This window comes from Balaenoptera musculus, chromosome 2 (genome assembly GCF_009873245.2).
Source record: "Balaenoptera musculus isolate JJ_BM4_2016_0621 chromosome 2, mBalMus1.pri.v3, whole genome shotgun sequence".
Classification (NCBI taxonomy): domain Eukaryota; kingdom Metazoa; phylum Chordata; class Mammalia; order Artiodactyla; family Balaenopteridae; genus Balaenoptera; species Balaenoptera musculus.
The window spans coordinates 79,165,155-79,189,786 of record NC_045786.1 but is presented as its reverse complement, the minus strand read 5'-3'; the positions used below and the strand labels follow the sequence as shown (position 1 = coordinate 79,189,786).

The following is a 24,632-nucleotide window of genomic DNA, read 5'->3' as shown; positions in this document are numbered from 1 at the left end:
TGTAGATTTCAGTTTATAAGCCAGCATTCCAAAGACTATTTACAGCTTTTTGGCCTCTAGTAACAGTCTCTCACCTAGGTATCTGGATAAGGTATAAGCATCTAAACTTCTCACAGGTATAAAAAACTAAATTAAAAAAAAATCCCACTGACATAAGCTTAAAAATTAAAACATCAATCGTGATTAAAATGTAAATTTTCACTAATCATTAATTTTCCTATTTGGAATAATTATCAAGCATTTGAAGGAAATGTATAGAATAGAAGTTCTTAAGTCTAATTCAACATATGTTCTACTCATTGCCCATTCTTGCCATCAACATGGCACCCTATTAAGTTCCCAAATTGAATAAACTTACCCAACTCATCTCAAAACTTTTTTGACTGGTCTGAGACTTATCAGCAGTTCTTATTTCACTAGTCCATTGTGGATAAGACATCTTATTATAGAAAGATGTAATAAATTATAGATCTTACCATTCTGTTTGATGTCGCTAAGCTTATTTGCATGTGTAATTATTGAACTTGCAGGATCTGTCTATGGCTTTACTACAGCTTTGTTTAAAATAAAAGACTCCTTAATAATGGTAACATGTTGTATCAGTGGGTTCTATCTTACTGATAGAACTAAAAATAATACAAAAAGAATCAATCTCCTTTTCCGTAAGAGCTCAGATTATTTTTTAATTTTTTTTATTTTGAAAAATATCCTAAGTAAAAAAATAGTGAACAGTTATGTTTTAAAAAAATAATAATGAGGTGGACACTTAAGTATTTGTAGCCCAGATTTAGAAAAAGGTTTCCCTGTTAGCATGTGGTTCCCAGAAATAACCACTGTGGTGAAGCTTATGTTAATGATCTCTTTGCTTTTCCTTATACTTTCACCGCATACAAACATTTCTCTAAATTAGTTAATATCTAATACTACTCGCTTTTAAATTGATATAAAAGAGATTATATTGAATATGTTCTTCTGTCATGATCTTCTTCCTTAGCCTTATGTTTGAGATTCATATGTACTGAGGTGTGTAACAGTTCAGCTTAGCTTGGGTTCCCTGGAAATAGATTCTGAGGTGGGGAATTGCATGCAGAAGTTTCACCTAAGAGTGCTCTAAAGCAGGGCTGTCCTTTAAAACTATATGGAATGGTGACCATGCCCTATATCTACACGGCCTCCTGTAGTAGCCATGGCCACAAGCTACATGTGACTTGAGTGCTTGAATTAATTTAATTTAGATGTAAATTTAAATATCTACATGTAACTAATGGGCTTCTGTATTGGACAGCACAACTCTAGAGAAATATACCTGTAAGGAAGTGGTAAAGGCAGAATCGGGCAGAGGGCAAAGCTGACTTGCCATGTGGTTACATGGCAAGAGCTCAGCCAATCCTACAGGAAGGTCTGGAGCAGGGATGGCCCTTCAAAGCTGTCCCTGCTTTGAGGGACAAAGTTGAGGCAAAGCAACTGAACTTGAGTATCAGAGCATAAGCCAGTCATCTGTGGTGCCTTCTGAAAGAAGGAGAAATCTTGGGTGAATCAGTTTCTTGTCTCTGAGGGCAATTCCCACTGAAGCGCACAGCTATAAGCCTTCAGCAGCCAATATTACCAGTAGCTGGGGGGTTGGTGCCAGGCCCTAAAGAGGGAATCTGACCAGAGTACCATAGTATCCGTTATTCAGTTGGCCATTCATTTGCAGTACTCTATGGAGATTCCATTATATAAATAAATCACAATTTATTTATATATTCTATAGATGATGGAGAGTTGGAGTATTTCCAGTGTGGAGAAGTGTGGCTATTATAAACACTGTTTCTCTAAACATTTCTTCATATGTCTCCTGGTGAATAAATGCAAGGGTTTCTCTAGGATATATGCCTATAAGTGAAATTACAGAGAGTTGGAATATGTTTATAATTTACTAGAAAATGCCAAGCTGTTTTCCAAAATGGCTGTATATTTTACAAATTACAGACTTTCATTCAATATCCCAGTCTGGCAATTGAGAGGTTTATTCAGAATATCTATTCTACCTTTAAGAAGACAAGCTTAGGGTCTTTGATATCATTTTCCTCCTGAATAAAGTATTAAAATAACTTTTACCCTTTAGAGGTTAGCAAAATTCTAAGATAACTCTCAGTGAGTCATGCTCTTATATAATGTTTCTTCCTTAACTGTGGGCAGAATCTGTGACTTGCTTTTAACCAATAGAATATGCCCAAAACCATAAACCTAAACAAAAACTTAAACCCACAATTAGATTGTATGTTAAAGGGGAAGGGTTTTATAGATGTAATTAAGGTTCCTGATCAGTTTGACTTTGAATTAATGAAAAGAGGTATTACACTGGGTAGGCCTGACCTAATCAGGTTTGCCCTTTAAAAGGAAGCTTGGGCCTTTTCTGAGGTCAGAGACATTGGAAAATCAAGCTGCCATGGACTCTACATATATAAGGAAATTAATTTTGCCACACCATGCAGGCTTGCGTGAGAACTCTGAGCCTCAGGTAAGATCCCAAGCCTGGCCAGCACCTTGATTGCAGCTCTGTGGGACACTGAACAGAGCACCCAGTTATGCTATGCCTGGACTCCTGACCTATGGAAACTGTGTGACAATAAATGTGTTGTTTAAAGTTGCTAAACTTGTGGCAGTTTGTTACAAGACAGTAGAAAAAAAATACACCTGCTTAGCAGCAAAATTTCTCTTTTTTTCAACCACATAATTTTATTTCCTCCATGTGACTATTTGATTTCCTTGATTTCCTTGGGTCTTTTGCATTTGGAGTGAGAGCCTTTATTATTTCTATCTTTAAGAGAATTCTTAATCCATTGAAAAGAGGCACTGAGTATACTTCAAATTGCTGCAGCATTGTATCTAGTAGTAACTGCTTCCTTTCAAAGAAATTATATTCCTTTTCCATGGATGAGTACCTATAGGAACTTAAGTGTTGGAGGGAAATTATTTATGTCAATTTCAAGAATAAGATATCTAAAAGTTGCTTTCCTGAAACATCTAAGAATGGCTAAGCCTAAGAGAAAACATAAGGCTTTCTCTGATTCCTTTAGGGACAGAAAGGTTTTGAGAAGATAACAATGACAGAAACAAAAGAAAAATGTGGATGACGTCTGAAACATAGAAAAAAACCAGTGGGGAGTTTAAATTTTGTAAAGAAAAAAAGGGCTTGTCTTATTACAGATCAAAGCAGATGGTAAGACAGAAAAACTTAAATTCAAATGGGAGTGATACATTTTATTCTCACTCACGTACAGTTTGTAAAAATGGATGTTCCTGTCATGGTTGGGGTTCTCTGGAAGTAGAACTTAAAAGAAGAACTTGTAGGTAGTTTATTTGAGACATGATCCCAGGAAAGAGAAGTTGAGTGTATAGGGAAAATGAGATAAAGAATACAGAAAAGCAATAAAGGGTGCATCATGAGCTGGTTATCTCTGTGGTCAGCTGAGGTCTGTTCCTTTGGAAGCCCACGGGGAAATTACATGGCACGTACCTCAGAATTGTCCCAGTGGATGATGGGGAGTGTGGTGGGTTGAATGGTATCACCCAGGACCTCAGAATGTGAGCTTATATAGAATAAGGACCTTTGCAGATGTAGCTAATGTCAGCATCTAGAGATTAGAGTAAATCCAGTGACAGGTGTTCTTGTAAGAGACAGAAAAGAAGACACAGCAATACACAGAAGAAGGTCATGTGAATATAGAGGCAGAGATTGGCGTTACTGCATCTGCAAACCAAAGAACATCAAGGGTTGCCCCCAGTCATCAGAAGCTAGGAGAGAGGCATGGAAGGAATTCTTCCTGGCAGCCTGCAGAAAGAAACAAGCCTATTGGATCTGATTTTGGATTTCTCGGTTCCAGAGCTGTGAGAGAGTAAATGTCTATTGTTTTAAGCCACCAAGTCTGTGGTAATTTGTGACGGCAGCCCTAGGAAATTAATACAGGCAGTCTGAGCTGTTGACTCCTCTGCACGTCTGGGCCACACCTGAATGTGAAAGAAGAGCCTTCTGCGACTTTATAAAAAGCCCCAGGCAGCAAATCAGAGAAAGGTTGCAGCAAGTGCTTGATGTGGGACCCTGACATCATACATGGAATTACTCACCATAGTTTCGCTGAAATGCGGTGGGCTTAAGAGATGTGACACTATTGTCCACAAGCAGCTGCTTCACTCCTCCAAGCAGTAATTTAGAGAACCCGCTCCCTTCTATCCTGTGATTCTACCATCTTAAACATGGTAGTAAAGTAGCTATGGTTTTGCATAGAAAAGTGGAAGGGAAAAGAGCATAGAGGGTTGTAAGTGGAAGGTTTAGAGGCTTAAGCAGTTCTGCTCACATTCTATTGGCAAGAACTCAGTCATATTTCCACAACTAACTGCAAAGGAGGCTAGGAAATATAGTTATTCTGGTTATCTGATTGCTCTGTAATAACCAATACCAATCTCAACAGCTGGAAAAAAACAGTAATTTATTTTGCTCATGAATCTGCATCTGCAGTTTGGGGAGGGCCCAGCTGGGATGGCTCATCTCTGCTCCAAGCAGCACTAGTTTAAGTGGTTCATTGCAGTTTTGATTTGCATTTCTCTAATAATTAGTGATGTTGAGCAGCTTTTCATGTGTTTCTTAGCCATCTGTATGTCTTCTTTGGAGAAATGTCTCTTTAGGTCTTCTGCCCATTTTTGGATTGGGTTGTTTGTTTTTTTAATATTGAGCTGCATGAGCTGTTTATATATTTTGGAGATTAATCCTTTGTCCAATGATTCGTTTGCAAATATTTTCTCCCATTCTGAGGGTTGTCTTTTCGTCTTGTTTCTGGTTTCCTTTGCTGTGCAAAAGCTTTGACGTTTCATTAGGTCCCATTTGTTTATTGTTGTTTTTTTATTTCCATTACTCTAGGAGGTGGATCAAGAAATATCTTGCTGTGATTTATGTAAAAGAATGTTCTTCCTATGTTTTCCTCTAAGAGTTTTATAGTGTCCGGTCTTACATTTAGGCCTCTAATCCATTTTGAGTTTATTTTGGTGTAGAGTGTTAGGGAGTATTCTAATTTCATTCTTTTACATGTAGCTGTCCAGTTTTCCCAGCATCACTTATTGAAGAGACTGTCTTTTCTCCATTGTATATCCTTGCGTCCTTTGTCATAGATTACTTGACCATAGGTGCGTGGGTTTATCTCTGGGCTGTCTTGTTCCATTGATCTATATTTCTGTTTTTGTGCCAGTACCATACTGTCTTGATTACTGTAGCTTTGTAGTATAGTCTGAAGTCAGGAAGTCTGATTCCTCCAGCTCTGTTTTTTTCCCTCAAGACTTCTTTGGCTATTTGGGGTCTTTTGTGTCTCCATACAAATTTTAAGATTTTTTGTTCTAGTTCTGTAAAACATGCCATTGGTAATTTGATAGGAATTGTATTGAATCTGTAGATTGCTTTGGGTAGTATAGTCATTGTCACAATATTGATTCTTCCAATCCAAGAACATGGTATATCTCTCCATCTGTTGGTATCTTCTTTAATTTCTTTCATCAGTGTCTTATAGTTTTCTGTATACAGGTCTTTTGTCTCCCTAGGTAGGTTTATTCCTAGGTATTTTATTCTTTTTGTTGCAATGGTAAATGGGAGTGTTTCCTTAATCTCTCTTTCAGATTTTTCATCGTTAGTGTATAGGAATAAAAGAGATTTCTGTGCATTAATTTTGTATCCTGCAACTTTACCAAATTAATTGATTAGCTCTAATAGTTTTCTGGTGGCATTTTTAGGATTCTCTATGTATAGTACCATGTCACCTGAAAACAGTGACAGTTTTACATCTTCTTTTCCAATTTGTATTCCTTTTATTTCTTTTTCTTCTCTGATTGCTGTGGCTAGTACTTCCAAAACTATGTTGAATAATAGTGGTGGGAGTGGACATCCTTGTCTTATTCCTGATCTTAGAGGAAATGCTTTCAGTTTTTCACCATTGAGAATTATGTTTGCTGTGGGTTTGTCATGTATGGCCTTTATTATGTTGAGGTAGATTCCCTCTATACCCACCTTCTGAGAATTTTTATCATAAATGGGTGTTGAATTTTGTCAAAAGCTTTTTCTGCATCTATTGAGATGATCATATGTTTTTTATTCCTCAATTTGTTAATATGGTGTATCACATTGATTGATTTGCGTATATTGAACACTTCTTGCATCTCTGGGAAAAATCCCACTTGATCATGGTGTATGATCCTTTTAATGTGTTGTTGGATTCTGTTTGCTAGTATTTTGTTGAGAATTTGGCATCTATATTCACCAGTGATATTGGTCTATAGTTTTCTTTTTTTGTAGTATCTTTGTTTGGTTTTGGTGGCCTCATAGGATGAGTTTGGGAATGTTCCTTCCTCTGAATTTTTTGGAAGAGTTTGAGAAGGATGGGTGTTAGCTCTTCTCTAAATGTTTGATAGAATTCACCTGTGAAGTCATCTGGTCCTGGACTTTTGTTTGTTGGAAGATTTTTAATCACAGTTTCTATTTCATTACTTGTGATTGGTCTGTTCATATTTTCTATTTCTTCCTGGTTCAGTGTTGGAAGGTTATACCTTTCTAAGAATTTGTCCATTTCTTCCAGGTTGTCCATTTTATTGGCATAGAGTTGCTTGCAGTAGTCTCTTAGGATGCTTTGTATTTCTGTGGTGTCTGTTGTAACTTCTCCTTTTTCATTTTTAATTTTATTGATTTGAGTCCTCTCCATCTTTTTCTTGAGTCTGGCTAATGGTTTATCAATTTTGTTTGTCTTCTCAAAGAACCAGCTTTTAGTTTTATTGATCTTTGCTATTGGTTTCTTTGTTTCTATTTCATTTATTTCTGCTCTGATCTTTATGATTTCTTTCCTTCTACTAGCTTTGGGTTTTGTTTGTTCTTCTTTCTCTAGTTCCTTTAGGTGTAATGTTAGATTGTTTGTTTGAGATTTTTCTTGTTTCTTGTATAGCTATAAACTTCCCTCTTAGAATTGCTTTTGCTGCATCCCATAGGTTTTGGATCGTCATTTTTCATTGTCATTTGTCTCTAGTTATTTTTTGATTTCCTCTTTGATTTCTTCAGTGATCTCTTGGTTATTTAGTAACATATTGTTTAGCCTCCATGTGTTTGTGTTTTTTACATTTTTTTCCCTGTAATTGATTTCTAATCTCATAGCATTGTGGTCAGAAGAGATGCTTAATATGATTTCAGTTTTCTTAAATTTACTGAGGCTTGATTTGTGACCCAAGATGTGATCTATTCTGGAGAATGTTCCATGTGCACTTGAGAAGAAAGTGTAATCTGCTGTTTTTGGATGGAATGTCCTATAAATATCAATTAAATCTATCTGTGTATTGTGTCATTTAAAGCTTGTGTTTCCTTATTAATTTTCTGTTTGGGTGATCTGTCCATTGGTGTAAGTGAGGTGTTACAGTCCCCCACTATTACTGTGTTACTGTCGATTTCCTCTTTTATAGCTGTTAGTAGTTGCCTTATGTATTGAGGTGCTCCTATGTTGGGTGCATATATATTTATAATTGTTATATCTTCTTCTTGGATTGATCCCTTGATCATTACGTAGTGTCCTTCCTTGTCTCTTGTAACATTCTTTATTTTAAAGTCTATTTTATCTGATATGAGTATTGCTACTCCAGCTTTCTTTTGATTTCCATTTGCATGGAATATCTTTTTCCATCCCCTCACTTTCAGTCTGTATGTGTCCCTAGGTCTGAAGTGGGTCTCTTGTAGACAGCATATATATGGGTCTTGTTTTTGTATCCATTCAGTGAGCCTGTGTCTTTTGGTTGGAACATTTAATCCATTCACTTTTAAGATAATTATCGATATGTATGTTCCTGTGACCATTTTCTTAATTGTTTTGGGTTTATTTTCGTAGGTCCTTTTCTTCTCTTGTGTTTCCCACTTAGAGAAGTTCCTTTAGCATTTGTTGTAGAGCTGGTTTGGTGGTGCTGAATTCTCTTAGCTTTTGCTTGTCTGTAAAGCTTTTCATTTCTCCATTGAATCTGAATGAGATCCTTGCTGGGTAGAGTAATCTTGGTGTAGGTTCTTCCCTTTTATCACTTTAAGTATATCATGCCACTCCCTTCTGGCTTGTAGAGATTCTGCTGAGAAATCAGCTGTTAACCTTATTGGAGTTCCCTTGTATGTAATTTGTCATTTTTCCCTTGCTGCTTTCAGTAATTTTTCTTTGTCTTTAATTTTTGCCAATATGATTACTGTGTTTCTCGGCGTGTCTCTCCTTGGGTTTATCCTGTATGGGACTCGCTGTGCTTCCTGGACTTGGGTGGCTATTTCCTTTCCCATGTTAGGAAAGTTTTTGACTAAAATCTCTTCAAATATTTTCTCTGGTCCTTTCTCTCTCTCTTCTCCTTCTGGGACCCCTATAATACGAATGATGTTTTGTTTAATGTTGTCCCAGAGGTCTCTTAGGCTGTCTTCATTTCTTTTCATTCTTTCTCCTTTATTCTGTTCTGCAGGAGTGAATTCTACCATTCTGTCTTCCAGGTCACTTATCCGTTCTTCTGCCTTAGTTATTCTGCTATTGATTCTTTCTAGGGTATTTTTCATTTCAGTTATTGTATTATTCATCTCTGTTTGTTTGTTCTTTAATTCTTGTAGGTCTTTTTTAAACATTTCTCACACCTTCTCGATCTTTGCCTCCATTCTTTTTCTGAGGTCCTGGATCATCTTCACTATCAATATTCTGAATTCTTTTTCTGGAAGGTTGCCTATCTCCACTTCATTTAGCTGTTTTTCTGGGGTTTTATCTTGTTCCTTCATCTGGTACCTAGCCCTCTGCCTTTTCATTTTGTCTATCTTTCTGTGAATGTGGTTTTTGTTCCACAGGCTGCAGGATTGTAGTTCTTCTTGCTTCTGCTGTACTGCATACACCTTAAATGTTCATAACCCTCTCAGGAACCTTGCTTTGGACCTAGACATCTTTGCACGACTGTAGAGTCATACTAGTAAAGTACCCTGGGTTTGATATGTTCCCTGAAACTCTTTCTCGCTTTGAAAGTCTTGTCCTCTGGGGAGATTAAGGATGAGAAAGTTTTCATTTTGAACCCAGAAAGTCCTAGTTCCTTTATATTTCCTTGGAATTCTGCTTGGAAAATGATTCATTTGTTTTTTAGCTCATCTCTCTTTCCAGCTTTATGTTATTCTACATGACCTTGAGAAAACACTTGACAGATTCATTATTCTGCCAAATCCACCAGCTCACATTTTCTACTTTCTGTATTTATTGCAGGTGACAATGTTGACAAATTTTCCCTGCTAAGTAACAGGAGTCACCTTTTATGAGGCCTAAAATAAAAATTTCCTCACTATCCTTCAGGTTCTCACCAGCAAGTCTTCCGATTTCACTAATGATGTCCTTGCAGCCCTTCTAGCTTCTGCCTACCATTCAATCCTAAATCAATGCCACAGGTTTTAGGTTTTTAATATTAACACCCCACTTCCAGCATTAAATTCTATTCTAGTTAACAAACCACCATAAATTTTAGTGGTTTAAAACTGTAACAGTAGCTTATTTTGCTCACAGATCTGTCATGTGGGTAGGTCTGGGTGTCAAACTCTCATCTCCGCTCTGTGCGGCTTCAGCTGGTCTGGCTTTACTGTAGCTGGGGAATCTACTTCCCAGAGGCTTACTCATATGGCTAGCAAGATATTCTTGCTGTCAGCTGGGAACTGCACCAGGTCTGTTGGTTCTTCTCCACATGGACTTCTCCATGGGGCTACTTGGGTGTCCTCACAATTTTTAGTGGCTGGATTTTAAGAGCAGGTGGTCCAAGAAATAGGAATTGGGAGTTGCCAGTTTCTTAAAACCTTAGCCTCAACACAGAGATAGGTCACTTCTGCCATATTCTTTTGGTCAAAGTCACCCATATTCAAGGGAAGGAAAATAGGCATACCTTTAATGAAAGGATTATCAAAGAATTTAAAGGCATCTTAAATCCTCCACAGTAGTCTAGCTGTGTACTCAAGGAAAAGGGGAAATAGATCTGGTGAACAGCTATCCTTTCTCTGCCACAGTGTATTCTACCCTTTTAAAATAGTAGTCATATATTCAATGGGTATGAAGTTACAGTTATACAAGTTCTAGAGATCTGCTATACAACCTAGTGCCTATAGTTAATAATATGATATTGTGAATTTAAAAATTTGTTGGGAGGATAGGACTCCTGTTAAGTATTCTTACTACAGGGGAAAGGGGTGGGAGGAAAGGGACACAAAGAAACTTTTGGAGGCAATGGCTAGGTTTATAACCTTGTTTTTAGTGATTCTATCGTGGATGTATACATATATTCAGACTCATCAAACTGTGTACATTAATAAATGCAGTTTTTGTATATCAATTGCACATCAATAAGGCTGTAAAAAAAAGTAACATGTATTTGTGATCAACATCCCATCAAGTGCTCAAAACTTATGTGTTCATCTCTGTGAATTTAGTTACTGGAGTATAATAATAGAAAGTATATTAAAAAGAAACTCAGAGATTGTGGCCAATTTTTAGGTACAACATGGACAAAGGATTTCTTGTATACCTTTAAATGGCTGGAGGTTTATAACATTTGTAGAGATCTGATATTTAGACATTTTTTTCCTTATGTTGTACTAAAATCTTCTCTATTGAAAGTTTTACTCACAAGTACTAGTTTTATTTTCTTGACCATACAAGACATATCCAATTTCTCTTCTAATCTCTTTCTATACCACAGTCCATCATGTATTTGAAGTCAGCAGTCGTGGTACTCCTGAGTTTGGTCTCAGTACTACTAGTTCTCTTAAATATGTAATATCTTAAATTGAAAATAAATGCCTTCTAGATGTGACCTATTACATTTTTTTTCTTTTTAATGCAAGTTTAATTTATGTAAAGAGAAAAGGGGAAAACTATTAGTTTATCCATTAAAATAGTAATATTTTATGTTCAAGAAACTGTCTTATACATCTCTCAGAATTTGAACAAGAACCTTGTCAATTAGCAGAGCATTTACCATAAATTTAATTAAAAGTGAGTATTCACCTGTTACGGTAATAAATGTCTCTTACTGAAGGTGTTCTACTTATATACTTGCTAGAACTACCAGAAAAATAGGATTAGGTATGTATACTCTGATTTCAATATTAAGAATCCAAATTTGAAGAAATAAATTCCTTGCCCAAGTTTGGACAAATTAATGTAAGCTTAGAACAGAATATAAGTTTCTGATTCCATGTTCAATTATTTTTTTCTATTATTCCATGCTGTTAACTAATTTGTGTGGATATATTTAAAGTCCACATTCAAAGTGATGACAATTTATAGTATGTATAGATCATTAACTATGTACAGTCTATTGAAATTCAAGGAATCATTTAGAGATTTTAAAAACCACATGGAGTGTCCAAATTTTGAAATGCAGTTTTGGCAATTTAAGTGTCAGGATATCTCAGACTTACTGAGGCTGAAAGGACCCAGTGAAGATTCTGTTTTGCTGTAATACAAATACAATATTCTAATATATGGAAATTCCCTGTTTTTTTTCTAACCATATTAACATATTTTTGGTTTTTAGTAATTAGTCTTATTAAGACCACTAGGTGCTCAATTTTTTTGTTCTCAATTAGCAACAGTAAATTAAGTTATTTGGGTATAACAGTAATTTCCTAGTGACTCTTAATTTAAAAAGTAATGTGTTTCAAAGGGGTTAGCATAGCAATCTGTCAACACCTGGAATGGGCACCATATAAATATCCAATAAGTTACTCCACCTCCTCTTAAAATTAGAGAACTATGTAGTTGGAAATTTGTCATATATAAAGATAAAAGAGAAGTCTTTTGTTATCACACAGAATGCAAAATCTAGCAACCTATGACTGACATTGGCATCCAGGAAGAGATGTATCACCCTTCCTTTAAAAAAATAAAAAAAAAAAAGGCCTATTTTTAACTGACTTACTGACAATCTAGTAGTGAATTCTACCTATGGATGTGAGGATTTCGGAAGAGCAGAGCTGTATGTGTTAAGTCCAGACTCCCAGGCATAAGTCTAGGTATCTTAATTTAGTAGGTCTGCAACAGGGACTCTAAAATCAAGTGTATGTATTTGTAATAAGAAACCCAGGTGATTCTGATGTAGATGATCCATGGACCAGACTTAGAAAAACACTGGGCAGTGGCAGCTTAGCATATAGTCTCAAATTTCACTGCTTGGCATGTTTCTTTTAAGTTCTCTGCAAAAGTTACAATTCACATTGTCCCAAAGCATTTTTGCTATGGATTTAAAAAGTTAGTTATACAATTAATTATGGCAACTGGAATTTAGACTCTGCCCCAGTTAGCCCAGAAAGCAAAAATGGCACAACTTTGTCTGTGATGAAAGTAGACTCAGGTTGACTCACACATAACCAGAATACTCAGGGCTATTCATTATGTGTATGATCACGATCCAGCTCATTAGAGAATCCAGGCACTAAGCCTCATTCAGAATAACTTCCCAGAGTCTCTCCCACTCATGACCAAGTTTAAGTGACTTACTATATATCGGTAAAATTCAGTGGTGAAGAAGGCATTTTTGACAGTGGCATTAAAGATTAATAGTGGAAAAACCTTTGAAGTATTAGGTAGATAAAAAGCTGATAAACTTGCAAATGGTCTAAGCAAGAGATGAAATAAACTTTGCCAAAGGCAAAAAAAAATTTTTTTCAATAAGTAATGGGAAATATTGGCACCACCTTAAAATGGATGCCCCATTTATCTTAGCTCTTAAGATGTGTAAGGAGACTTAGGTCATCAGTTACAAATACTAATGCTTCCATTTAGCAGTGATTTTCAAACTTTTTAATTAGAGGGAGGGGTCATGAACCTGCTGATCAATAACTAAATTTGCTTCTTTATGCCTTAACAAACAAAATCCAACTCTGTCTTCTGCCATTTAACTGACTAATTTGTGTCAGGCTCAGTTTCCTCATCTGTCAGGCTGTTTCCTCATCTGTAGAATGCAGAAATTGCAGTAAGTGTTTCGGTAGCCTTTTCAGTACTACACTGTGATTCAAGAACAGAAGAGGTAAAGCAGTGTGGGTAGGTCTGTGAGTTCTTGGCTGTTAAGAAGTGAGCAAAAAAGATTTGCATTTACTTCTTCACCGATTTAAACTTCTGTATCTCTTCCTCTCTTATCTTGCCTGTGGATAGTCTCCTTGATTTTACTCCAAATGCAAGACCCTGGAATCCAGTTGACTGCCTTTGTCTGAGCTGACAAAGAATTGTAGAATTCTTCAGTGTGGTGACCAAGTTTCTCACATACAGTTAATACATCTTAACAATCTTTCTCCTCGTTTATTTTCTTCCTCTTCTAGGTACAAGCCTCCCTGAAATATTTTCACATCCTGCTTTTTAAATTTCCTATCTACCCCTTCACACCTTGATCAGAGACTCACATCATTTTCCCTAAGTGTAGTCAGTCAAACAAGGATTTAGCCATCTGGAATTACCAAGATAAGCAATTTTAGTGAAGTCATTCTGGACACTATGGTGTCATTTTGATGGTTTCCTATATTTGGGCAAGTAGAGTGGGAGTGTATGAAGTGTTGGAACTTCACTCTCTGGGTCTCCTATTATGTCCATGTCTGGTTGTCCATCCTGCCCAAAGTTGAATGGAATTAAACCAACACTAATTGGGAGAAGCAGATAAAATGACTGCAGTTATATAAACTGTAAGGATTAACTAGTAACTTTAGTAAGAACTTTTGGGACATTGGATACTGATTATAAAGCAGCATCAATTAAGAAAGCTCTATAAATTAGGAGTTTGGAATTAATATATACACACTGCTATATATAACATAGATAAACAACAAGAACCTACGGTATAGCACAGAGAACTATATTCAATATCTTGTAATAAACTGTAATGGAAAAAAATGTGAAAAAGAATAGATATCCATATCCATATCTATATCTATTTTTTAATGTTAATCCCAAACTCCTAATTTATGGAGCTTTGTTAGTTAATACTCTTTGATCATTCATCAGTATCCAATGTCCCAAAAGTTCTTACTAAAGTTTCCTTTATAGGTTATTACAAGTTATAAAGTTACACGTATATATACATATAACCGAATCACTTTGTTGTACACCTGAAACTAACACAACATTGTAAATTAAATATACTTCAAAAAATGGTTGAAAAAAAAAAGAAAGCTCTAAAACTGGGGCGGGGGGTGGGGGGAAACAACTGGCAATTAACTTAGAACCAAACCCTCCTTGTGCCTGTAACTCTCAAACTGCAGATGAATGCTGAGCAGTTGTGAGAGTCTCAAGAATGCAGGACCTGTGCAGGGATTTCACATAAGCATCCATAATTTTATTTTCTGAAAGCATTCCTTCTCATTCAAGATATATAACTCAGGATAAAAATCAGCTCATTGTTATTAGTGGGAGGTCATGGTTGTCACCTGTGTCTACAAACTATGTAACCAGGGCTTGGAGTTGAGGATATCAATAGAAAACCAAAGCTATACGTTTTTTAATGTGGTCTACGTGTTCTGTTTTCAGTGAAGAAGAAGCGGTCAGAAATAAGGTAACCCTCAGCTTCTTCATCTCTGAAATCAGGATTTTAATGTTTGGCTTTGATATTTGAAAATCAGTGAAGACCACCCAAATGAGAACAGACAGAGGCTATTTATTCAGATCTTGCTCAAACAGGGAAGGCGGCCAACATCACTTTTATTTGGCTGAGACTCAACGGCAGACAGGGAAGTGGAAAAGCTTTATAGTGAAAACAGCAGGGAAGGTTTCAGGTCTAATATGATCGGAGCTTGCCTGGGGAAACGGGGGGTCACCTAGCTAGAAGAAGGCATCTTGGGTGCATGATTTGGGGGACATATTTGGCTTTCAATGCTTGGTCCTGAGTTAGAAGTCAGGGTAAAATATAAGGAAACTGGCAGCCATTGACCAAGTTCTGATCAATCTGGGCTGACTGTTGCAGAGATTTTGGGTTGGTTTCCCAAACTGGTTGTTCTGGAGATTGTGGGTCAGATTTCTGTCATATGTGGTCTGGCCATTGTTCATTTGTATATTCAGTCTCCAAGGCTGCAAGTTTGTTGTCAGAACTGACCATGGAATGAGTTTAAAAAAAGATGCCTCTGTTGGTGTTTTTGGAGATGGTGGAAGTATTATTAGACGATAAAGGAATGGCAATAATATTTTGGAGAGAGAAGCAAGAAACGTGTCTCCACTGATGTAAAAAATGTTCCACCTGCTGAGGGAAGGGTACCTAGAGAAACTGTATCTAATCCTGCCTAAGGGAAGGCCAGTATAAATGTCCTCCTTTCTCCTGGCTGATAAACTGTCCACGTTGCTCTTCATAAAGATCTCAAATCCCCTGAGCATTTCAAACTTTATGTTCTGCTTCCAAAACCAGTAACAAAGTTCCAATTTTTCTAACCTGTGAACTGCTAGGGCTAAGATGTCCTTATCTCCGAAGTATGAGAAGACATACAGCCAACTCAGAGTCAGAGGAAGTTGCAAACTTATTATAAAAGAGCTATCTAGGTCATATTTTAATATTTATTTACTTTGCTAGCCTTTTTGTTATAATTTAAAGCTTATTTCATTTTTAATACTCAGGCTCACCTGTATTTCATTTTCTTCTGTGTCTTTATATTCATGCTGTCCTGATTTTCCAAATTCCTACCATCTATAAGCCTTGTTGCCAAAACTTTCAGCCATCACTTACGTTGAAAGAAGACCATCTTTCTATGTACGCTGCAGCAGTCACCTGCTCACACGCACACAAATTCTGTGAGCTCTTTTCAGAGTTACCACAGCTTCCTTATCTTACCTGAGGTATCATTTTCCTCAGCTCCTCTCGACCTCCACCCTAGAGCCCTTTACTTGATCTCTATTCCTGCCCCGCCGTGGTCTGAATGCCTAAACACACATCCTCCTCCAACAATCTGCTGTCCTTCCTTTTTCCTCCCTCCTTTTTCTAGATCTACTCCTCCATCGTCCCTCCCATTTCTCTTCTTCCTTCCTCTGTACCATAAAATATATTTGTTCCAGCACTCCAACCATTCTGGTCAAACACTTAAATCCTTTTCCTACTTCATTGCCCTCCAGTAGTAAATCCAACACTCTGCTTCCTTGACTCCTGAATCCAGTCCTGGAGGAAACTCACGATGGTCCAGAGTTGCATCCTTGTAAGTGCAGGGACCCAGCCTCAACAGCGCTCCCCAGCTCCCTGGCAGGGCCACTCTGGGTCCAACTCAAGGCCCACTTTCATTCCTTGCAGAAGTTGTTTCAAACTTTTACTATTTACTCCTCCTCTTCTCTTAGGATAGAAACTTCTAGCTGTCCTTTCTCACCATCAACAAGACTTATCTGCAAGATTCTTTATTGCCTGACTCAGAGAAAGCCTTGCTCTTCATTTACATTCAAGGCTAATCCTCCCATATTTACTCTGGATCCCATTTTCTCCCATTTCAAAAGGGGCCTCACTCCCCCATCTATGCCCCTCTTTCATAAAATGTTATTCTCTTTTAGACTTTCTCCCCAAGGTTTTGCTTCTAGCCATGTAGTCTTCTCTCTCTCTCTTTGAGTAAACTTGTTTACTCTGTAATTTCAGCTACCACATACATCCTGGAATTCTTCAAGCTATATCAGTAGTCCAGAGTGCTTTCTGAACTCCAGGCTGGTTTACCTAATTACCTTCTGGATAGTTCCATTGACTTCTCCCTCTCTCTCTTCTTTCTCACCATTTACATAATGAGTTCTATTAATTTTACCTAACTATTTCATAAGTATTTTCATAAACCTATCAATTTTATTTATTGACTATTTCATAAGTTTTCATTTATTAAACTTCCTGCTACTGCCAAATCATTTTTTAAAAACACAACTGTAATTAAGTATTCCTGTGTTTAAAATCATACAATAGTCCTCATCAAATTTAGTTTAAATGCAAATCTCTTCATATAACACAAAAGGTCCTTCAGTATTTGACCCCTGCATCTCTCTAGCCTTTTGTTTCCCAAAGTATACTCAGAGGAACACTTTGTGGAATGTTTTACAAGATGGGATGTGGGGAATAGGAGGGGAGTAGAAGACTCTCAAATTGGCCCTGGGACCAACAGCACCAGAATTACTTGAGACTTTATTATATATGCGAATTCTCAAGCTTCACCCTAGACCTACTGAATCAGGAACTCTGGTGGTAGAGCCTACCGATCTGTGTTTTAGCAAGCCTGCTCAATGATGCTGAGAAACGCTAAAGTTTGAGAACCACCATGTTAGAGAATCACAATGTACATTAGCATCTTACAACAAGAAGTCTGGAAATAACCTATTTAACTTCGTTTAAGCAAAATTTCCTCAATTTGAGCACGGACCGTGTGTGTGTGTGTGTGTGTGTGTGAGATACTCACTAATATCCAGTAGAACTAATGTTAGAGAAATCTGTCAAAAGCCTGCAGCCTCACATTGCTAGTAATTCCCCAATCAATGTCACGTGCTTTTGCATTTAAGCATCCCACTGTATTACTCTACTAAATATCTCCCCCCAACCCTTGTCTGGCCAACTCCTTAGAGGAGGTATTTCAAAATTATATGCTTATTGAACAAATACATGGAATGGAACAGAAATATGTTGTAGCAACCTTAGAAGTGTTGCTAAGTCCTACTACATTGAAGATATAATCTGTTATTTCAATACTTTTTTGCATATAATGGTTCTCTCTGTATATTGATCTCTTCTTAATGGAGTATCTTCATATCTTCTTCTTTGATATTGTGAAAGTATAATGTACATCTTATCAGCTTGTCTGTACAAGCTTTTTGTATTGAAATATCCTTTATAAATATGATGACTAGAAGTTTTTTCAGCTGATCCTACACCCTGGTAACTTTCTACTTTTAAAAAATTCTCTCCCCATTATACTTTCACAGTCTTTCTTTCATATCTCTTTCCTCAATTATCTATTAACAAAATAATTTTTAGACACTATAGTACCAATGACCATATTAAGATTGACATACTAAGTCATAGCTTTATAAACCTATTGTATTTTATTTGTTATTAATGAGGTTAATATTATATATTATACTTTAATATAAATATATTTTATTAAATTTTTCTTGTGATACATATTAATTCATAGGGGTTTTAGTAAATATTAATACACTGATTACTAGCTTTCAGAATTTCTACTGCCATTAACTTAATTCTTCCAACCACAATTTCAAATGCCCCAATAGACTTCTTAAATATTCATAAAGTATTACTTAGAAAAACTGAGTTCCTAAGCAGTCAAGTAAGTATTCTTATATAATGGTTGTACTACATGTTTCAAACATGCAGTTTATTCAAGTGCACTAGTAAAATACATAAAGCGTGATTTATGATACTGATATGTGGTATGTAAAAACTTCATGACTCAGCATCAAGTTTGGTTTATTCTGATGCAACATACAGAATTTTATGCAAAAACATTACCAACTGTAATCCTCTGATGTCATAAAAAAGTAATCTGTGACAGCTAAGGGACTTTGGAATGAATGTATATTCAACTACTTTGGTCTCTCCCCTTTCCCAGATCACTCTTTGCAGAATGATGATAAGTGACTCTGGTGTTAGACATGTCATCTGTAGTCATTTATTTTTATTTAATCACATTACTTGAAATGTTAGGCATATAGTTCGGCTATATACACAACATGATGATTAATGATAGTATTCTCATATAGTCCACCGTGGTCATCAGAACTAATTTTACTTACAATCTTCACAACTCACCAGGTTCTCTGGCTTTCTAACTACATCATAGAGAAGGAAATCTATTGAGCTTAATGTAATGAATAAATAATTATGTTATTGTGACCATAATAAATTCCTGTTCATAAAAGAAAGATAAATTTCAATAGAAAATGTAACTTAATAATAGGCAAAGTCAGACATTTGTAAGCCTTTTTTTTATTAAAGATCTTCTGATGTGCCTTGGTGTACCTAAGGAATTAAAAGAGGAAGGCTGCCAGAGTTTCAAGTGGTTCTCAGGGACCAGATATATAAGATTCTTAAGATCCTTTGGAGACTGCTTATAGTTCATTCTGGCAATTTGAAGTAATTTGTCCTAGCCACTAATTTTTTGACTATTTTAGCTCTTCAACTTTTAGTATCTGTTAAATTTTGAGCTTAAAGGTAAATCAACAGCATTTGGAAGCACCCTAGGAAAATTTAAGTCCCTAAAGGTGCATTATAGTCTGTGTATGAGGTCTCTAACAGTAAGTGGATTTAATACAGGGTTATATTTTAACTTAAGTGAGAATAATAATAGTGTGATGACTCATCCAAATCTGGTTACATGTCTTGGGCAGCATTAGACGATAGGCATGCAACCATTCAGCAGAGGGTGGCTGTTCTTTGGAAAAGACATGGTAGTTGGATAGGGCAAAAGATTGGATCAAGTAAAATCTAATCCTCCTTTTGTATGAGAGCCCATAAATTTCCTGAGCTACACATTGGAGTTTTCAGATATCCTGGATGTATGAGGTTATAAATAATTCAGCAAAAACAGTCAAGGAAACGATATGCTTCCCACTGAGTCATATACTTGAGGGAAAATTGTCTCGTCTTTATCTTTTTTGCCTAATTTAAAAAAGTAAATGTGAAAGAAGTGTTATAAGAAGAATGCCCACCAGACAAAGTGACCAGAATAATTTATTTGTGTGTTCAAAGGAATTGTGTTTGTTGAGTATGAAGTTTATATGTTAAACATTCAAAATTGTTATTATACCCTGTTAATCTCACTGTAAATTTAGATCATCGAGGCAACACTCTTTCTAGAGGTGAGAGGGGAGAATTCATTCAGTATGGTAAATCAAGAAGGATTCCAATATGATTTAAATACACATACATGCACAAAAAAGAAAGACAGACTTACGAAGTTTTTGTTAACAAGATACATTTGTGAGTGGAATGAGAGTGTTCCAGACCATTCATGCAACTTGTATATGCTGTCCTATTTAACAGTACTGGCTTTGTAACCAGGCAACCTTGCTTGAGTTCAGCCCACTTTATTTACCAGTGTGACTATGGACAAAATATTTAGGCAGGACAAATTCTATACACAACACACACACACACATCATTGTACAAACAGAATTCAACCTTTTGCCTTGGAAGAAGCCACATTAAAGGGATAATTTCTACAATAATAATTCCTAAGGTCATGAACTGCAATAGAGGAAGAGAAACCTCCATTCCAGAACCAAAGTATTTAGGAATTCAAGCCTGGCCATTGTGACTTTACCCTACAGGATGCATTCAATGAAGAGAGGAAACCTGAATTTAATAGCTTTGGCTGGCATGATCTGAGAGTCGTTCCATTACCCCTTTTCTCTGATCCTCCTGTTTGACAATGACATCTAACTAAAGTCATACCATTTAACCTTTTCTTTTGCATGTGCGTGACCTTGTGAGCAGAGTAAGAAACGGGACATTCCTCGGGAAGATCAGGGACCAACCACCAAGAATTTGGATTTTTGGCCCCAACTTATTACACTGATGGTCACGATTATTGATGAGGATAAAACTGCCTACACTCCTGTCCTGAATCAGTAAGTACACTGTTTTGGTAATAAATGGATTTTATTCCACTAAAGTTAAGAAAACAAAATATTTGAAGTATGGATTATACTCTCATGACAATGACAAACTTTTCCAAAATCAAGCTATAGAAAGCAGTATATTTTTACTTTTATCAGTAAATATTAATTCAGTGATATTATGGATTTTTAGTTTCAGCCCCATACAGAGTGATTATTTGGATATGGAGACAAATATTTCCCACAAATTTATTTTTATTTGATGTAGAAAAATTTCTTCTTTCCACTGGTTTCTTTCATTGTCTTAAAAGAAAAAAAAATGCAATCCCCCAAAACTAAAAAGAATGTTAAAGAGTTAGTATTAAACATATTCCACTGTGACTTTATTAATAGTAAGGATTTTTCAAAAAAACTTGCTTTCAAAATAGTTGTGTATGCTAGATGTAACAAATGTAATGCAGTATTTAAGAGAACAAGTCCATTTTCTCAAATAACCTAAGCCTATGCCTCCATGCATAGAATTTATAAATTATGAGCAGGTTGGCAAGGCAGATGAATTAAAATTCATGGCTGTTCTAGAAGACTCTGAAATCATCAACTTATCAACTTAACACTAGCTATTTGCCTTGGGCAAATTATCTAATTTCCCTGGGTCTCAGTTTCCTCATGTATAAAATAAGGATATATTACCAGATAATTTCCAAGATCCAGTCCACCTTTAATGTTGCACATTTAGGATTTATTTCACACCCACACGTCGAGAGCTATACAACCAAAATAACAGCTGACTCTGCCCGCAGGGTATTTGCAATCTGGTAATAGAGAGAGTATCCTGACATATTGGTCATACCTGAAAACCTGGGGGCAGCAGAAATAGACAAACCATGCAGTACATTCAGGCTTAATATGGAGAACTGGTTTTATTATTTCTAATTTTTTGTACTGGTCAAGACAGTTTGGGTCAAAAAGCTTGTGTGGAATACAATTGAAATTCCAATTATAGAAGAAATACATGTAAGTATTCCAATTTTTATCCTTTCCTGTTTCTTCACCACCCATTTTCACCTGCCCTGAATTTCTTCTAAATGTGGAGAAAGTATTCCTCTCTTTGATAGGCAATGACAGCATCGTTAGGTTTACCTTTACACTTTCTTCTTCCTTTTCTCCTTATATCCACCTTTTCTGCCTGATGCTAGAGTGTATCATGATGACCATCTGTAGAGATTTTCTCTTATTCTCTTCTGATAGCTCAGGACTAGATCCTCTCTTTTAACATATGGCATGTCCTCAGTTCCTCCTGGACAGCTTTGTGGGTTAGATATGTTTTCTCATTCATTCTTTGGATCTTTCTTGAAGATACAGTAGATTTCCTAAAGGTAGGGACATCAGTAACTTGTTTTAAGACTGTGCCCTTGGCCTGGGGTAGGTCAGTTGATTAATGAGAATGGAATGAAAACAAACATCTGCTGAGAAATGCTAATTAAAAGTTATTTGAAAGGATTTTATTTTTAATCAAATGAATTCTTTACATTTATCAAATATTCAGGATATGACTATTAAAAGATACATTATAAAATCATGGAATCAAAGTTCCCCAGAATCATCCTTAATCATATACCATTAAAGATATACAAAGATTTTAGTTACTTTTTTGTGACTGTGTTAAAGGAAGTGGAGGGAATGCATTTACTTATGGCAAAAATAAATTTTAAATTATGAGCTAAATTAAGTCTACTAAGTACAAAAATGAGCAAGGACACCAGGAAAGAAGAGATATGTCTTTGTCTTGCTTTTTATTTTTGTTTATAGTGTCAGAGTTTGGAGTCACTTTTGTTCCAATGAAAACCTAGTTCTAATAAAGCTGAATGCTTTCCCTCTGTTGGGAATCTATGCTTTATGATTGTATTTGCTCAGATTTTGAAGATGTTCTAAAGATTTTTTGCTTACTAAGGATCATTGCATTTTGTTTCTCATTTAATTAAATTTATATTTTAAGTGAACTCACCTAGATAGCAAGGTGTGCTCTTAGTGGCCAATGTTGCATTTGTGTAATTTGGTGAGATTTCCATTCATGCATGTTTCTTTATTTGTGCAATGTGTCATCACATTTAGGCATCACTAATTATCTCACTGGGTAGTTAGACTATTAGGATCAAATAGGCTGATGGTTGCGAATGCAGATTCTGAGCTCCATCCCAAATCTACGGAGTTAAAATCTGAATTTGGCACAGAAGTCTGCATTATTAATAAAGTATCCCTTGTGTGGTTTTTATACACCAGAGTATGAAGGCACAGGTCAGTTTGTGAAGGACATGTCCAGCTAAAACAAATTTTGGTTTTAGTTTGAAGGTAATGGCAAGAGAACGGATGATTTAAAAATATGTCTTATTTTTATATCTTTCTTATTTTTATATCTAAGATTATTGATATAAATAATTAATTGAATGAAGTATTCATGGTTATTTTGACTAAACAAATATTGCAAGCATTTGCTTATTCAAGTTTGATAACAATTTATAATAATTGCAGAAAGTAAACATGAGGGGAAGGATTTGTTTTATTTTGTACACTAGTATGTATCCAGGCATATATATTGGTTGAATTAATGAATACATTAAAGTAAATCCATATGTGTAATTGGTATCTGTTCTCTCTGTTCCTACTCCATTGATTAACTGATGTACTAGAGTATTTCTTTGAGTGATATGTCTTCACATTTTAAAGATTAATTTTATGAAGTGGCTTTCCAGGTGTTTCTATTTCATTGAAACTGAAAACTATTGAGCACAGTATTTTCAGATCTTTCAATGTGGATCTCTCTCTCTCCCTTTTAAATAGATGTATTGAGGTATAACTGAATACAGTTAAAAATTTAATTAGTTTTGACATATGCATCTAACCATGAAACCATCACCACAATCAAGATAATAAAGATATCCATAACCCCCATAAGTTTCTGTGTGACTTATGTAACCCACCCCAGGCAACCAATGGTCTGCTTTCTAATACTACAAATTAGTTAGAAATTTTTATCCTTTTGTATAAAGGGATAGTATATTATGTACATTTCTTTGTCTAATTTCTTTCACTAATTACAACTATTTTGAGATTCATCCAGGTGGTTGTGGGTATCAATACTTCATCTCCTTTTATTTCTAAGTAATATTCTACTATATAGATACACCACAAAATGTTTATCCATTCATCTGTTAGGATTAGGGTTAAGGTTAGGGGGTAAATTTGGATTTTTTTTCAAGATTAGGTTTCTGTGAATATTTGTTTGTAAGATTTTGTGTAGACATATTCTTTTATTTTCCTTGGGTCATGTAATATGTACATGTTTAATATTTCTTAAAACTGCCAAACCACTTTCCAAAGTATTTGTACATTTCCAACACTTAGTATAATTAGACTTTTTACTTTTAGCCATTCAAATAAGTGTAGTGATATCTCCTTGTGGTTTTAATTTGCACTTTCCTAAATACTGATATTGACCATCTTCTCATCTGCTTATTTGCAATACATATATCTTCTTTGGTGAAATGTCTGTTCAAATCTTTTTGCCATTTCCAAATTGGGATGTTTATCTTCTTATTAATGAGTTGTAATGGCTCTTTAATTATACTAAATAAAGGTCTACTGTTATGTAAATGTTGCAATATTTTCTCCTAGTTTGTGACTTTCTTTTCCATTTATTACTAGTTTCTTTTGGAGAGCTGTTTTTAAGAAAATAATTGATAGAGTAGTCCAATTTGTTGATTATTTTCTTTTATAATTTGGGCTTTCTGTGTTCTATTTAAGGAATCGTTGCAACACCCACAGTCAAGTTGCAATACTGTAGTTTTCTTCTAGATATCTTACATTGAGATCTATAGTTCATCTCCAGTTATTTTTTGTATACGGTATGATATAGAGTTTAAGATTATTTGGGATTTTTTTCATATGTTTAATCTTTTCAGCTCTATTTGTTAGAAAAATTATCCTATCCCCATCGAATTGCTTTGGTAACTTTGTCAAAAATCAATTAATTATATG

General features: G+C 35.6%; 1 protein-coding gene across 1 annotated transcript in view; it reads left to right on the top strand.

Moving 5' to 3' along the window:
* UNC13C (unc-13 homolog C) overlaps nt 1–24,632 on the top strand; it is a 591,483-nt gene that overhangs the window by 346,575 nt on the left and 220,276 nt on the right. The window contains 1 exon segment of the mRNA XM_036844585.1: nt 20,476–20,609. Within this exon segment, the coding sequence (XP_036700480.1) occupies nt 20,476–20,609 (134 nt within the window).